At 39.4% G+C, this 18,151-nt stretch overlaps 1 protein-coding gene across 1 annotated transcript in view; it reads right to left on the bottom strand.

The window, feature by feature from the left end:
• Positions 1–18,151, bottom strand: part of COG5 (component of oligomeric golgi complex 5) — a 313,042-nt gene that overhangs the window by 16,068 nt on the left and 278,823 nt on the right. Inside the window, exon 19 of the mRNA XM_012812313.2 lies at positions 12,808–12,884. Coding sequence (XP_012667767.1) covers positions 12,808–12,884 — 77 coding nt within the window. The remainder of the gene's footprint in view (positions 1–12,807; positions 12,885–18,151) is intronic.

Here is an 18,151-nt window from a genome sequence, read left to right as displayed (position 1 = left end):
AAGCATATTACAAAGAGTATAGATGAAGACAGGCATATGGTGAGGTATATGGAAAGGGGCACAGGGCTCTACCCGGTCCACCACCTTCCAGGATATGTTCAGCTCTCCAGCAGCTCTCAGATCCCGGTCCTCTTCAGTTTTTATGGAGGCTTCGTTACATAGATGTGATTGACAACCACACAAAAATGTGATTAGACAAAAAGTACATGATCTAAACCAGTGGTTCTCAACCTTCCTAATGCTGCAACGTATTTTCATTGTTAAAAAGGGGTCACGACCCACAGGTTGAGAACCGCTGATCTAAACCCAGCAAGACCTGTCTGTTCAGGCACTTCCTGGCCTTACTGCACAGCATTCCCTCCCTCCAGGGTATGAGGTGGGACCCTCTCTGGAATGAAGGTCTTTTGACTCACAATCAGATTATGAGTCCTGCAGGTGAAAGGAGGGCAGGAGAAGGTCAGAGAGATTTTTTATGTCCTGAAGCCTAAAGTGCCCCTTCATTCTAACAAGAACTATGAGAATTATAATTGTCTCTGTTTGTAAATAGCATTATCTTATACATCAAAAAAATCCACCAAAAGACTGTTAGAACTAATGAATAAAAACAGTAAAAAAAAAAAAAATCACAGGATACAAAAATCAACACACAAAACCCTGTAGCATTTCTATACAATACAAACAATCTAAGAAATCAAGAAGGCAATACAATTTACAATAGCTACCAAACAAACAAACAAACAAACAACTAAGGAATAAATTTAATCAAAGCAGTAAAAGATCTATACACTGAAAACTATAAAATATTCATGAAAGATACAAAGACATAATCAAATGGAAAGATATTCTGTATTCGTGCTACCTTGATTTCAAACTATATTACAAAGTAATAATAATTCAAACAGTATGGTAGTGGCATTATAAAAGATATACTAATCAATGAAACAGAACATAGGTTGGGCAAGGTAGCTCATGTCTGTAATCCCAGCACTCTGTAAGGTCAAGGTTAGAGGACTGTTTGAGGGCAGGAGTTTGTGTTCAAGAACAGAGAGCCCAGAAACGAACCCACATATTTATGGCCAGTTAATTTTTGACCAAAGTGTCAAGAACACACAATGGGAAAGGACAGTCTCTTCAATAAAGGGCATTGGGAAAACTGGATATCTACATGTAAAAGTATAAAATTGGATCCTCATGTCATAATATCTATACAAATCAATAAAGGGCATTGAGAAAACTGTATACCCACATGTAGAAGTATAAAATTAGATCCTTAAGTCACACTATATACAAAAATCACCTTAGAATGGATTAAAGACTTAAATGTAAAACTTGAAACTTCAAAGATACTAGAAGAAAACATAGGGGAAAAGCTCCGTGACATTGGTCTGGGCGATGACTTTTTGCATTCCCAAAAGCTGGAACCACAAAAGCGAAAACAGGCAATTGAGATTACATTACACTTGAAAGCTTCTGCAAAGCAAAGGAAATAATTAGAATAAAAAGACAATCCTTGGATTAGGAGAAAACATTTGCAAGTCACACATCTAATATGGGTTAACATCTAAAATACATAAGGAACGTAAAAACTCAATAGTAGGAAAACACATAACTTGGTTTAAAAATGGGCAAAAAGACATATAAATGGCCTACAGATATATAAAACAATGCTCAGCATCTACAATCAATAGGGAAATGAAAATTGTTGACAGAAAAGAAGTTATGGTCTGCAAAATAATTTAAGGAGGTTTGATTCTGAGCCAAATTTGATGTCCATGACTCCAAGTCACACCCCCAAAGCATCAAGCAAGTGGATTCACACGGTGGTGGGGTTATAGTTTGGTTTTATACATTTTGGGGAGACAGAAATTACAGGTGAGGTCATAAATCAATACGTGGAAAACATACACTGGTTTGGCCCCAAAAGGTGGGAAATCTGGAGGGAGGGGGCTTATAGGTTATAGGTGGGTTTAAAGATTTTTTAGCTGACAATTGGCTGAAAGAGTCAGGCTCTGTCTAAAAGACTAGGAGTCGTGAAAAGGAATGCTTAAATTAAAGGGTCTATTAATCAGAGACACTTAGGCCTGTTAAGAGGCAAAAGGCATCTCTAAGAAGGGAAGGAGGCATGACGAGGTATCCATCTCTGATCTTCTTTCTCAAAGCTAGTAACTCAGTTTTAGGGATCCCCTTGGCCAAGAGGGGGTCACTTGGAAGGAGGGAGGTCTTAAGATTTTATTTTAGTTTGCAAAACTGAAAGCACAATGAGGTATTACCTCACACTTATCAGAACAGCTATTACTAAAAAGATAAAAGATAACAGCTATTACTAAAAAGATAAAAGATAACAAGTGTTGGTAAGGATGTGAAGAAGAGGGTACCTTCGTACACTGTTGGTGAGAATGTAAATAAATGCAGCCATTTTGGAAAACATATGGCAGTTCCTCGGAAAAACAAAAATAGAATTACCACCTAACTCGGTAATCCCACTCTTCTAAGTATATATCCTAAGGACTTGAAACACACACACACACACACACAAAAGTTAGTATTTTACAAAACAAAGGTATCTGCACTCTCATGTTCACTGCAGCATTATTTACAACCAAGTTATGGAATCAACTTAAGTGTCTATCCAAGGATGAATGGATAAGGAAAATGTATTATCTACATACACAATGAAATAGTATTCAACCTTCAAAAAGGAAATTCTGTCATTTGAGACAACATGGATAAACCTGGAGGACATCATGTTCCGTGAAATAAGCCAAGCACAGAAGGACAAACACCATATGATTTCACTTATTTGTAGAATCTTAAACAATAGAACTCTTGAGGGAGATCACAGAATGGAGGTCACCAGAGGCTGGGAGTGGGAGAGATGGGCAAGTGCTGGTCAAAGAGTACAAGGTTATTATTAGGAGGAGTAAGACGTTTGAGAACTACAGCACAGCATGGTGACTGTGCCTTATAAACTTCAAAACTGCTAAGAGATTTCAAATGTTCTCACCACAGAAAATAAGCACTTAGGTGATGGATATGTTGATTTGATTTAATCAGCCCACACTGTATACATATATAAAACATCACTTTGTTTCTAACAAATATATATAGCAAACAAACTGTATATATTTATTTCTCATTTATTCTTTCAAATAGTATGAGTTAAGTGTTATTACATTCCTATTTCACAGATGGGTAAACTGAGGCACAGAGCGACCAAATAACAGCTAGACGTGGCAAAGCAAGGACTCAAACCCAGGCAGTCTGGCTCTTATTTCTCTGACACTGTATTTTCTAGGATATCCATTATAGTAATTACTCATCCTGTTCTTAGAACAGATATACTGATTCACAGCTAGAAATAAAGACCTCTAGAGAATGCTCAATTTCAAACCATCAACAATTCCTACAGAAGAACCCATTTGAGAAAATTAACATTTATAGGGTAGCACTCGAAGGCTATTATTACCTCTGTAGGCGCTCCAAATTCTATCTTTGGGTCAAAGTGGACCCTGTACTTGCTTACGAACTTGATGCATATCATCACAGTCTCTCTTGGAATTATTTGTACCTAGAGTGACCTTTAGTTCCTTTGGGGCAACTAGTGGTACTGTCTTGAAGGTCTTTGGAAGCTGAGTCTGGGTTAGAATGCGGACAAGGCTGTGTCCAAGCTCCACTTCCCATAAACTGTTGATTTCTTTTTCTTTCTTTCCTTTTTTTTTGTGAGACAGTGTTTCACTATGTTGCCCTCCATAGAGTACCTTGGCATCACAGCTCACAGCAACCTCTAACTTTTGGGCTTAAGCGATTCTCTTGCCTTAGCCTCCCAAGTAGTTCAGACTACAGGCACCTGCCACAATGCCAGCTATTTTTTGTTGTAGTTGTCATTGTTGTTTAGCAGGCCGGGGCTGAAGGCCGAGTTCGAACCCGCCTGCCTGGGTGTATGTGGCCAGGGCCCTAAGGATTGAGCTATGAGGGCGGAGCCAAACTGTTGATTTCTTTTCCCTGGTAGGAGAAGATGAAACATCTCACAGCCCCAGGTCCCTAGATACTCAGTTGCTGAAGTTCCCAGACAGCTTTCTGGGGCTCCAGATTCAGCTTATGATGCCAACCAGACTGCTTACTGCTCAGTGACAAGGCTGTTCTCAAGTTTGAGCTGAAACAGCTGAAACAGCGGAAAGCAGCAGTGGGGAGGAGAGGTCCCTCCACTGAGGCTGCGGGCTGGTGTGCCCGGGCCCTCAAAGGCAGCTCTGAGGGATGCAAAGTGCACAAGGGACTCATGCCTTCAGTTCTCTCCTGCTGTCCCATGTTCAGGGCTACACTGGTTCTGGGAGTTTTCCCTTTCCCCAGCAAAGCCCACTCTGTGCTCATGGCAAGCAATATAGGAGCATTCACCTTGAGCCATAGTTTCTGACGTGAGAAGACTTGGGGGGGGGGGTTGTCAGTCTTGTGTGACAATGTTTGTTATTGAAGAGCAGCCATATGGAATCATATACTACCTCTGCTACTAAGAATTTCAGTCCACCTTATTTCTTAGTCTCCCTGTATGAAGTACCTTAGAATCAGGCGCTAAAAATGTTCAGCTTTCTCTTAGGTGTATTTCTGTCCTTCTGACAATGAAAATGAGACAGCGGGTTCTGTTTCTTTTTTATCTTTGGTTTCATGAAGTTTAAAGCCACATTGGAAACTTATCTACGACAATTAAGTTACTATTATGGTTTGAAGGTTTGTGTTTTTCATTAATTTCCTCCAATGTATTCCTGATGTAAACTGTAAATGCTCCAAGGAAGGAAAGAGAAGGGCAGAAAGACAAGGAGGAGGGACAAGATGAGGAGAGGAACAATCTGCGCACACAGGCAGGTCACACCAATGCTGCTGGCTGAGATTTGTGGGTGAACCAGGCAGGCCTGGGAAAAACCAGCCATTTTAACATGCGACCTTTTAGGCTGGGCGAGGTGGCTCACATGGAAATTCCTAGCACTCTGGGAGGCTGAGAGGGTGGATTGCTTCAGCTCAGGAGTTCAAGACCAGCCTGAGCAAGAGTGAGACCCTGTCTCTACTAAAAATGGAAAAATTGAGGCATGAGGACTGCTGGAAGTTGGAGGTTGCCATGAGCTATGACTCCACAGCACTCTACCTAGGGGGAAAGCTTGAGGCTCTGTCTCAAAAAAAAAAAAAAACAAAAACCCCAAACGAAAAACTGATCTTTTGTCAATCACCTGTCCCTTTGGAGCTCTGAGTCATAGCAGCTATTCTTTGACAAGACCAAATCTTCCATACTAGCCACTAACAGGATTGCCGTGAAAAGCACAACTAGATTTGATTCTGTATTATGTATCAACTGACATAATTACATGAAAACATCAGACGCAGACATTTCATTTCTGGTGCTTGCTGTAAGAGGCTGAAAGAACACATCTTGAGCCCTCCCTTCTGCCTGATTCCAGGTGGAATTTTAAACACTAGCAAGTTAAAAAAACAAATCAACATCTGAAGGATGGAACAAAAAGAAATTAATGAAGGTGTTATAAAATGCAGATACCTCAAATGCCACAATATCATTCTTAAGAGGATAAATTCTAGACATAGCAGCACTTTTAAGGTTAAACTTTACAACCAGAAGGTAGTATTAAGGACCTAAGTATTAGGTCCTGTTAGAAAAAATTTAATTCTAGTTGGGAGATCCACATTTCAATGACTCCTAGCTGTGCAGCTGTCAGTCTTCTGACAGCCTGTTAAGGCCAATCATGAAGTAAGATAAAAGTCCTGCTGCTCCTGGTCCACACCCAACACCAGTGGTGGCCCGAGACAGATAGGGGCATGACCTCCTTCCATGCCACCTGCCTCCACCCTATTTCTAACCTCCACTTGATGAAGGGCCTGGGAAAGCAGCAAGACTACCAAGTGTTATACTAAGATCTGGAACCAGCAAAGAAATAAAAGGGTGGGGGACAGAAACATGGTGCTGTTTGTGACGGGGCATCTGTGCCATCCTCCCTGCATAGGATACGAGGGTCTTGCAGGGAAGAGAGGAGTGCTGGAGGCCTGCAGGAGGTGAGGCCCTCTCTGGAGGTTTTTTAGAGGCCTGAGCCTCCTGTGGGGTTGTGTTTGCTCCAGGAGAGAATGAAGCAAGAGGCTGATGATTTGGGGTGAAACAGTTAAGAGACAAGAAAATTTCTTTTCTTAGAGTCTAAGACTGCATCCCAGTAAAGTAGGTAGGAAAGAAGGCAGTGGTTTCAGGTAGACATTCTCTATGAATACAAGTGTGCATTTGGCTGAATGATCCTGGTGCACTGTCTGGGAGCCTATATAAGGCAGAAGACAGTGAAATGAGGCATATTAGCAGTCAGGGGTCACCACCAAAGTGAGGAGTTGAAATTGTCTTTAAAATTTTCTGACATTTTCCTGGATGATACATATAAGCATTCACATGCCATTTCAGAACCAGTCAGAATAAGAAAACCAAAAACTTCTGGAGTAAGATGTGGCGCATAGTGGTTACAAGCATAAGCTTTGGCATCGGGCAGCCCTAGGTCTTCAGTGTGGCTCTGGGATCTCCTACTTTGCAGCTGTGTGGCCCTGGTGGCTTAACCCTCTTGGAATACAGCTGCCTCACAGGCATCATACCAAGCTTACAAGTGCTGTGAGGGCTGAATGAGAAAGTATAAGTGAAATACTCAGTACAGGGTTAGCATATGATAAATTATCAAGCAACAGCTGCTAGAAACAATGAAAGTGATGATAAACTGAAAGTGATGATAAACTAAACATTTGCCCCTTCACATTACCTGGGTGCTCCTAGCCCAGCCAAAGTAGTAGCAAACAACAAACCAAACCAATCCGAGACAGTGGCTGCCTTTTGGCTACAATGCTGAAATCAGAAACCTGGAATTAAGAATCCAGAAATCCCAGGAACAGCTATTTCAGGGGATTGATTAAGGACCCCAAATTCACAAGTGGAAAGAAAAGACATAGCACATTTGGGAGTCTTAATGTTGAACGTGCTAAAAATGGAAGCTGCAGGCATCTTCATTCAGTTCTACTTGAACACTCAGCCACAGAGGTTTGGAATTTCACAGTAAGTGATCACTAATACGAATTGTAAACCTGGAAAACCCTCTATTCCTGCAATTTAAAACAGCTGACGTAAACACAACATTGTAGTAACTGATGGTTTCCTTCTTCCAGAATTCCTCCTGCTACCAGACCCGTCAGGACAGAGTCCCTTATCCCCTGACAGCCTTCTCTGCTTTTTCATTAGGCCTACATGTGATGAAACTTCCAGCACAGCAGGCTGTGGATACCATCAGGGACGAACTGTCCCCTCAGGAGCAAAGGTGATGAGATCGGTGTCCCTGAGCTGGTGAAGGGCATTTGTCCATTTTCTGTCCTTTGCCTAATAAAGATCTGCAGTGACAACGTCAAGGGTCAGAGCTTTCAGTTCTGGCCAGGAGGAGCAAAGGTAACAGCCTTGCAAACACTACTTAGGGGATAATGTCATGCCGCAGAGAGATGAACAAAGATGGGGTCTGGACAGTTTTGACACATGTGTCTTGTGCAGAAATACAAACCACCCAGGGGCAAAGCACTAATGTCAGCTGCTTTCTGAGGCAGCATTCTGTCTGGGGTATGAAACAATCCCTGCTGCTTGAGAAACTCTAATGTAGACAGTAAAATGTAAATGTATGCAAGACACTTGCCATCTCACATAAATAGTCCACTAATATTACTGCCAGGAAGAAAGTGCCCTGCGGCAGAAGGCTGGGTGATGGGGGAAGGGAAGACTTGCTTTGGGAGGGGCAGGGCGAGTGTGCATGTGTGCAGAGTGGGGGTCTGGAATGGAGGCTCTCTGGCTGGTGCTGCCCTCCCTTACGATAAGGCCCTTACATGGCGCTTGTCAGCCTCCCCATAGTCGCTGCCTATGGCTCAGACTGAAGCCTTCTGTGGCTGGTACGACCTGCCAGGTTTCTGCCCTTTCCCTGCCCGTTTTTCTTGTCACCCCCCAATTTTTGGGTAATGTTTTAGTACATGTTACAACACTTTTTAGCTTTATTGTTATTTTTAACTGGGAAAAATAATGCAAGAGGGATTTAAAAATACTTCTCATCAAACTTAGTGACTACAAAAATAGAACTGAGATAGAAAATTTGAAAAATATTGAAAACTCAAAGAAAAACCACTAGTAATAGTCCTATTATCCAAAGATAATATTTTAATGTTCTTTCTTTCTGGCTTTTCTTTTTCATACATACATACAAAGACCGTTATTTAAAAAAATAGTAGGAGTCATACCATATATACAGCTCAGCAGCCCATTTATTTATTTACTGATGCATTAGGGAGTATTTTTCGTTTTACTAGATATGAACTAATGTCATAATTGTTAATGGCTACATCTATCGGATTCTATGAATGTGGAATATTTTATTTAGCCAATCCCCTGCTGACTGCCATTCGGTTGGTTTTGGTATGATTCAGAACCTCTGCTGAAGAGACCCATGAATGAGAGCCAAGGTCTAATACATACACGGTCACTGGTCAATGACTATTGCCTGACACAGCCCGCACAGATGGAAGAAATGCAATATTAATAGGAGTACTCCATCGTAGCTGTTCAGGACTAATTTTGGAGAGGAAACAGATCTCTAGCAAGTTTTTGAGGGTAGGCAAATAGAAGGCCTATAATTAAGGTATTAGAATCAAGATTGCTCTATGCTGATTTACTCCTCTCTAGGCAGGCATCTGGTAGGACCCTGCACATGAGTAAATTCCCCCAAGTCAATTCTCTTCATTTGACAACTACAAAGAAGCTGGCAGGGCTGGAGGCTTTCGCAACAATGGTGCAAGGCAGAAGTGGCGACAGAAGCTCATGTTTTTCTTCCTCTCTAGCAATGGGACTGAAAATATTCTTCATAGACCAAGGCCGGATTTGAACTCCATAATATACTACCTCCTTCCACTTCATTTCTTCATCCAGTTAATCTCATTCTTTATAAAATAGTTTTCTTGGCCCCATTAAACAACTGAGTAAGTACTAAGATCAATTTGGTATATTTCTGTAGATTCAATATACTGAATAGGAATATACTGGTATATACAAATCTCTGCTGGGAGTTTTCCAGTTAATTGGAGTTATGGACGGTATTCCCTAGGCAAGATACAATTATTCTTATGTGCCTAAGACCTTGGGAGGCAAGAGATCATCTTCAGGAGGAAGGTACGGGGTACCAGAAAAAAAGGTATGTTCTTTATTGTTTTTATAAAGGAAAACACTCTTCTCCCTGCCACTAAAGCGACAACATTTAAGAGTTAAAGCCCTTTGAGAAAACTGAGAAATTGTTAGATACAAACCAGTAGTGGGTCATGAAAAGAATTTAGTGAGTTAAAATAATCAAATGAAACAGAAATGGCAGAGACTATCACATGAAGGGTAATGACTGTTTCATGAACACACATGGAGGTACAAATGTATATACATAGGTTTGAGTGTGTCTGAATGTCTATATGCAAGCATAAGTTGGCTTCTTACTATGAATCATGGTCAAAAGTTTGAAACCCATTACTCCAAGAGAAGCTAGATATAAAAAAAGTAAGATTTTAAAAATTATATACTGATGAATCATTAATGTTTTATACCATATATAGGTACTAGAAGGTGTCATAAGAAAATGAGGAGGGTTGACAGAAAATTCCCATCTCGAATGTCTTAAAACAGATGTGGCCTTAGGTGAAATTCCTCCTCACAACTTTAATCTCAATACCATGACATAACTTTAAAAATGCTTAAAGGCAGCTTGGCGCCCATGTTCAGTGGTTAGGGCGCCTACCACATACACAGAGGTAGGGGGGTTCAAACCTGCCTGGGCCTGCTAAACAACAATGACAACTGTAATTAAAAAAAAAAATAGCCAGGCATTGTGGCAGGCACCTATAGTCCCAGCTACTTGGGAGGACAAAGCAAGAGAATCGTTTTAAGCCCAAGAGTTTGAAGTTGCTGTGAACTGTGACTCCACAGCACTCTACCGAGGGTGACATAAGGAGACTCTGTCTCAAAAAAAAAAAAATGCTTAAAGGCCATCCTGCCTTAGTAAACAGAAGATAAGCACTATTTTACACATTCACATGCAATAAACAACTAAACATGGGACTTGGGATAATAAAAAATAACAGTCTAATCTTAATATGGTACTTCCAAATCACAGCTTTTTTCATACCTAGATGGTTAATATCCTCCAGTACATTAACTAACTCAGTTAGCCAGGGCAACATTATATGACCCAGCTGGGATTGCTGTATTACCATCTTACTCAGAATAAATGACCATACAGAAGTTTCATTAAGGTTACTAGTATGGTTTAGACAGATGACCATGGCTTGGTAACCCTAGGACCTCATCATTTTTCAACTTGCCCATGTTTGGTAGTATAGAACTATACAGCTTCAAAAAAATATTTGAATACTTTAAAAAAAACTTGACCTGATCCAAAGAAGGTATCTGAAAACACCTGTGACACCTGTGGTCTTACTTTACGCTTTCCAGAGACTCACCTCTGTATAATGGGTGGTGATCCTTTATTTGGGAGAAAATACAATTCAAACTCTTGGATTGTATTTTTTTTTAAGTGCCTGTGTTAATTACAAATGGGCAAAGTAAAGTATAGGGTTCCCCTCTCAATCAATAATACTGGATTTTTATATTTCACCTCAACTGACTGACCTAAGAGAGCAAAGTGGTCATTTAAATGACAGATTGCTTATTGACTACTCTAGTTTCCAGTACTAAGCTGGTTTTTAGAAAGCTGCATGCCTGGACTCTACTACCTTATATAGAAAAACCTTCAAAGTTATGCCCTCAGATAGTTTAATTATGTGTTATGTTGATTTCCACAGTCCTCAGAGTTGGCTGCCTTTTTGAATGTGTTTCCTATGTATGCCTATGTATGCCATGATGTACAATGTGTTGCACATGATGTACAATGTGTGGAAACAGCCATATGATCATGTCCTTATCATCTATAAATCTGCTATTGAAGACCCTGGTCATTAAGTTATTCCATGTTTCTTAAAATCTGAATAAACAAACAAACAAACAAAAAACTAAAAAAAAAAAACTAATCTGAATAAACTATAGAAACAAAGCACCTTGATATAAACTATCCATAATATCTGAGGGCATAACTGTCTTTGAAGGTTTTTCTATAAAGGTAAGGTATTCGAGTCCACGCATGCAGCTTTCTAAAATCTAAACATTCAACATTGAAAAGGACTTTTCTCTCTGTTAAACTGGTATAGTCTCAGATCATGAATATAAATTAACTCATTGTTCTTCTTTCTCAATGGGTTCCTAAGAAGCCCAATCCAAAATGTTGTGCTCAATTGCATTAGGTTAAATTTTCTATGATATTTATAGTCATTCCCTGTATTTCATCACTGAATTCACTGTTTTTTATTATTCCATTCAAGGGTGGGGCTTTAAAAAATGGTTTTTTTTAAAATTATTTTTTATTTTTTTTGAGACAGAGTCTCACTTTGTTGCCCTCGGTAGAGTGCTGTGGCATCACAGCTCACAGCAACTTCCAACTCTTGGGCTTAAGCAATTGTCTTGCCTCAGCCTCCCAAGTAGCTGGGACTACAGGTGCCTGCCACAATGCCCAGCTATTTTTTTGTTTCAGTTTGACTGGGGCTGGGTTCAAACCTGCCACCCTCAGTATATGGGGCTAGTGCCCTACTCACTGAGCTCAGTGAGAATCGCCTAAGCCCAAGAGCTGCCCAAAATGTTTTTTTTTAATTAATTATTATTTTTTTTCTTTTGCAGTTATTTTTTTGGCCAAGGCCAGGTTTGAACCCGCCACCCTCAGTATATGGGGCCGGCGCCCTACTCCTTCAGCCACAGGCGCTCCCCTAATTAATTTATTTATTTTGTAGAGATGAAGTCTCTCTATGTTGGCCAGGCTGGTCTTGAACTCCTGAACTCAAGCAATCCTCCTGACTAGACCTCCCAAAGTTCTGAGATTATAGGCCTAGTTCTACTAAATAGTTTTGTTGTATCTGTATCTTAGACTATAATTTAAGACCTTCTCAAAAGAAGACTGGATTAAAAATGATAAATGAAGAAATGAAAATTTCAGAAAAAGACTTCTATATAATTATGAATTGCCTGGTGTTAGTACTCAATACATTTCTTTCCGAATGATGGTTAGGCACAGAGGCTCATTCCTGTAATCCTAGCACTCTGGGAGGCTGAGGAGGAAGACTGCTTGAGGTCAGGAGTTTAAGACCAGTCTGAGCAAGAATGAGGCCCTGTCTCTCCCTAAAAATAGAAAAATTAGCCAGGCATAGTGGCAAGTGCCTGTAATTCCAGCTACTTGGGGTGGGAGGTGGTGTGGGAGGCTGAGGCAGGAGGATTACTTGAGTCCAGGAGTTTGAGGTTGCATTGAGCTATGATGACGCTACACTGCATTCTACCTGGGTAACAGAGTCTCTGTCTCCAAAAAGAATGATAAGTAAAAACAAAAACAAACGAACAAAAGCCCTAGGAAGAATATAATCTACTAAATCAATCTTCTGAATTGTAACTTGAAAAAAAATACACAAATATACACACATACACACAAACTTATTATTAGTCATTGTATAAAATTCTAAATAGGTTTTTGATTAGAACAATAATTTGTAAGATGAATCATGAAATTGCCATTGTTGTAGGTCAAAAATGCTTGAATACTGGCAATTTTATATAATTCAACCTAAATAGAATGAAATAATTTTGCAAATAAGATATGAACATATTAATAAGGAATTAAGTCTCACCTGAATGACCTCAGCATTCGATAGGACTTTCCTAAATTGGAAACTCGTCTGCAGAATGGACCCACAGCCAGCTCCATCTGAAATATTAAAAGATAATCTGTAGCTTTTACTGTCAGAATCCTGAGGTGAACTTGGGAAATGCATAGATCACAAAAAAGTTGGAGCTTGCAGTAAGTTTACTATTATCTGGACTGTAAAGCAAGTTTAGAACACCAACTGAATTTATTAAAAGGTAAAAAGTTAGAAGATGTCTAGATTTATTTACTAAAAGGGCCCATGATGAGACAAGTCCTTCATGAAACAGAAAAACATTTTTTATTTTATAACAGGAGAAAGTTTAGATCATTTCTCCATTGAAAAATAAAAAAAAGTAAGTTTTTCAAGACTAATTGTGTGTTTATTTTATTTTTATTTATTTTTGAGACAAGTCTCAAGCTGTTGCCCTGGGTAGAGTGCTGTGGCATCATAGCTCACAGCAGCCTCGAACTCTTGGGCTCAAGCGATCCTCTTGTCTCATTTTTTCTATTTTTAGCAGAGACCGGGTCTTGCTTTTTGCTCAGGCTGGTTTTGAACCCGTGAGCTCAAGCTATCCACCTGCCTGAGCCTCCAGAGTGCTAGGATTACAGGCATGAGCCACTGCACCCAGCTGTGTGCCTATATTTTAAATAAACACTATAGGTCATTTCATAATCTATACAAATGATGACTGTTTTTGTCTGTGGTCCAAGTGCTTAAAAGTATTAACTCTGCAGCTTCTAGTAGCACATTTGTGTCAGAATTCCAGATCTGGACTTACTAGTTGTGTGACCCTGGACAGCCTCTAAAAGTGTCAAGCTTTTCACCAATAAAATGGAGATAATCAAAACTACTTAATAGAATGAGGCAAATTAAATAGATACTTCCAGAAAGCTTTATATGCATGACATATAATCAGTGCTAATTAAATGTCAGCAATTATTATCAATGTTTAATTTAAAAGTTTTCATCTTTTAAATTACTAATAAATTAATTTGCTCCCCAATTTAAGAATTGAGCAAATATTAGTTTTGGTTCTTTTTATTTCCTTCTGTGACTAGAAATTCTACTTGACATGAATTAGCCTACCTGTTCTTTCCCAACTGCATAGGCAAACTTTTTGCATATGTGCTACTTGGATGATAAACTATTTCTCCATTTTTACTATAAAACAGCACTCTGGAAAGAATAGTTTAGAAAACAACTGAGAATAGGCTGCTCTCTGGTAATACAGTATCTTTCTCATTTCTGTATGGATGAGGTTTTCTGTCCTATTGATCATTCTTATGAAAACTTGTTCAAAATCTCCTTCCTTTGGGTAGACCACAGAGACCTAACCAATCATTCATATGAGAAACACTTTGGCTCCCTTATGGTCAGGCACTGAGCTAGATACTAGGATAAGATAATGAATTAGAGTGTTTTGCTTTCACTAATTTCTCAAATTTAATACAGAAAGGGAAATTTATTTATTCACATATGATTATTCAATAAAACTATAAGCTATTATTATTAAGCAAAATGCTAAATACTATGTCAAATGTATGACCTAAGTGTCAGGAGTAAAGTGGAGGGCACCTTCCTTGAGACAGCTTTGAGGATGAATAGTAGCCTGGTTAATTTCTCTCTCAGTGTGCAGAAGACACAAAGGGTATGGATACTCCATGTCGCAGAGGGAAAACTTACATGGTAGGAAAACTCTCTAAAATAATTTGAAGAATAAATTTTAAAAAGGAAAACAATTTAAGACAGAAAAAGTCAAGATTCTTGCCAATAATGCAAACAGAACAGTTGTGAGCCAATATTCTTAATAGCAAAAAATAGTGGGTCATGGGCTGTTCCTTAGGACCTGTTTCATTGATTCACTGGGCAGTTGTTCTGGTTTCTTTCAGAATGTATCATTTATTTTACAGTGAGTACACAAGAAAAATGTCACTATCATGTGTTTTTGATTTGGTAATTCCATTCATATACCTAACTATATACAGAGGTGCAAAAAATGTATATGCACACTTTAAGAAAGGAAAAAGACTGTATTAAATTTGTAATATTCAAGTCACAGTTGACTTCTGCAATTACAAGAGGTGCTCAATGTGACTTGTATTCCTGTTTTGTTATTGGTATATACTGAGTACTATGGTTTTAATATTGCTTTTTCCTTTCTAAAAATGTATATACATTTTTTGGCACCTTCTATATATACTATAATAGTTTTTTACATGCTGAAATTATGTATTTTTCATAAAATGTTTTTGTCCATTTTTTAATCAATTATACTAGTGGATTCATGTCTTCAAAAATCAATCATCTGTCTTTGCACGTGAGCAGGACTAAATATTAAAACAAATAAATGGCTAGGAAAAAGTTACTATATGAGAAAATAAGACCTCAAATGGCTATATAAGCTATGATAATGTAAAAGATTTCTATGCCATGAGACAATTTCAAAATGTTAAATGTTTAAAATAATTTTCATCTATAAAGGACCACTAGGGCATTAAAAATCATTTTCTTCTGCCAGAATTCCATTAAACAATAAAGGCTATGTTTTAAATGGCAGGACTGTTCCTTTTAGAGGAGGTGACTCTGCAATTAGCTATGAGTACAAAAATGGCACATACAACTGCTTCTTTCTACACTCCTGTTTGGAGGGAATGAGTGGTCAGCTGCAGGCGTGGTGAACTAATTACATAGCTGCTCTTTATCCACATAGACATTTGGTTAACCACAGGGCATCTCTGGATACTCCTAGGGCACTTCTATCCTGACAATGTTCAGGAGAAGAAAACGCAATAGCAAAAGCAAAATTTTCATATCTTGTTTTCTAAATTTATATTTTCAGACACAACATGAAATAGATATAAATGTATACTTAAAGGGCACTGGAGGATCAAATACAAACTGCCAGAAGTACCATTGAATAATTTAATGCCAAGTTCAATAGCCATCCTTTCCCTGGAGGAAGGAAGGAAACTGAGGGGCAGGGGGGCATGTACTTCAGAGGGTACTGTGGCCAGAAAGACTCACAGTCAGTAGAAGTCTACTGCCTCACCACACTTGGTACTTTCAGAATTGCGTGATTAGTATGGAAACCAAGACCATGTGGTCACAGGAGGGGATTAATTACCTGTAGGAAACCACCTTGTGCCCATGACCTAGATTCTTAAGGGGCCTGGATGCTGGGTACTTCCCTCACCATGAGCCCTCCAGATGGCACCCTGCAACCACTTTCTCTTCTTCTGCACTAGTGCCGACAGGGAACAGTCAGGATTCTTAAAGAAATCCTTAAAATACATCATTACCTTCCTGTGCTATACCAAGTAAACAGCGTTCCAAAACCTATTCTATTGGTCCTTTCGTGAGCTCTTTCTCTTCCTATCAATTATGCCAGAAGAGCAGGCACTTTTATCACAAGAACACTTTTCAAACCCACAGTTATCTGTACATTCTTGACTCCACTGGCCTCAACGGTCTTGTTTAATTTTGAATATAAATGATAGAACTTTCCATAATAAGGCTTCTGGTCCCTAGTTAATGTCTATCATGAACACTAAGGTGTGGGTAATGCTATTTAAGTGTTCTGACTGACCCTTTAAAAACACTTCAAACCAAGGATCATGTTGAAAACTGAGGCGCAACAACATAATTGCAGTTGTGGCAAGAAACCAATACAAACGAAATAAATTACCCCAATCAAATCTAATCTAAAAAAGACTGAGGGTAGCGCCTGTGGCTCAAAAGGGTAGGGTGCCGGCCTTATGTGCCAGAGGTGGTGGGTTCAAATCCAGCTCCGGCCAAACAAGAAAAAACAGATTGACAGAGGGGATCATGATGTAACAGCTGGACAATATTTGCCAAAGTTACTGATCATAAATATGACTAATTATAATAGTGCTTCTACCTATCTTCCCTGTGCCCGTAACCCATAGGACTGGAGCCATCTCCAAGGTGAGTGGCAAGATGTTTGGAAATTGGGGCACACTGCACAGGGGTAAAAGAGGAATCTGCTTCTCAGTACCATACTGCCTGCAGCAACCAAATGGCAATGCAGGGCTAGAAGATACATTTTTAACACTGAGCAAATGCTGCCTGTGTAAATGCCTTTTCTACATTTAAGAAATAGAAAACAGAGGCCTTTGAGTATAAGTTAGTATTAACGACTAATGAGTTTCATTTATTTTAAGGAAAGGCCCCTGAGAAGAGTTTGGCTTACTGAGCAACATGCCTTAAAAAGGAATGCAAAATAAAATTTTGGACAATGCAGTTTTTAGAAGGTGGAAGCTCACCCTGGCCGCTAGCTACTATGCATTTTAAGTATGCACTAGCTGCAGCAGCAAGGGTTAAAGGACAATACTTTCCATCTTCCCGGACTCATAGGGAATATCATTAAGATGGAAAAACAAAACAACAAGCCGCTCTCCTACAGCACTCTGGTTTTGGCCATCTCCTGTGCGGCTGCCACTCTAATTGGACTTGAAGTGCTGCCTCCAGGAAAGTGACTCAAGAACCAGCTGGAGCAGAATGCAAATAAGTTGGTGGGGGAGGGAGCCTAGGGAGAGAAGAGCATAGGGAAAGAAAAACAAAATTAAAAAGGAAAGGGAAAAAGAGAACAGAGACCCATCTGAGTACAATTTATAGGGGTTTTTTAAAAAATCAGAGCAGGTCCTAGTACATTACTGGGTTTTCATTACAACAAGCCACCGGTAACCCCAGTAAGGGACAAGTAAGGCACTACGTATGATTCTTTTTGTGTTCACCTGTAAAACAAAGCAAAATGAACAGGTGCCTAAGAATGAAGTTGACACAAATGGAAAAGGTAAAAAAAGTCATGTTAATGGTAACATTTAATTTCTATTCCCCTGTTGTGGCTACTAAAGCCATGTTTCCCCAAGGAAGACTCTCTTGCTGACCAGTGGCTTCAGGCACATCATTTGGGGATGAAAATGACTAACTGTTGCATTCACTAACATGCAAAGACTCTGGCTCCAGAAACCTTAGGTTTGTGTTACCTGTTCCTTTTTTCTAAGTATGTCAGGTCTGAGGGGCATGTGACTACCATAACCTGGGTACAAGCACTCTGCCCAGGTCCTTTCCTTGGTGCAGAAATGATGAACTGAGACACACTTCCAGATACATGCAAGCATAAATATTGACATTAACATTCACCTTAATAAACAGGGAGGACCTGGCACACTACTTTGAAGAATCCATTTGAATAACTGCTTAGACTAGAAAAGCTAACAGCTTTGAAAGTCTTAAAAAATGATTGCACACTTGACATGCTATAGAAATAAGAACCATCTCTGTTTCGGAATTTTTTTTTTTTTTG

This window comes from Otolemur garnettii, unplaced genomic scaffold, assembly GCF_000181295.1.
Source record: "Otolemur garnettii isolate 467f Iridium unplaced genomic scaffold, OtoGar3 scaffold00005, whole genome shotgun sequence".
Taxonomy (NCBI): domain Eukaryota; kingdom Metazoa; phylum Chordata; class Mammalia; order Primates; family Galagidae; genus Otolemur; species Otolemur garnettii.
Note: the sequence above shows the minus strand (reverse complement) of the source record. Positions and strands in the feature narration are given on the sequence as shown.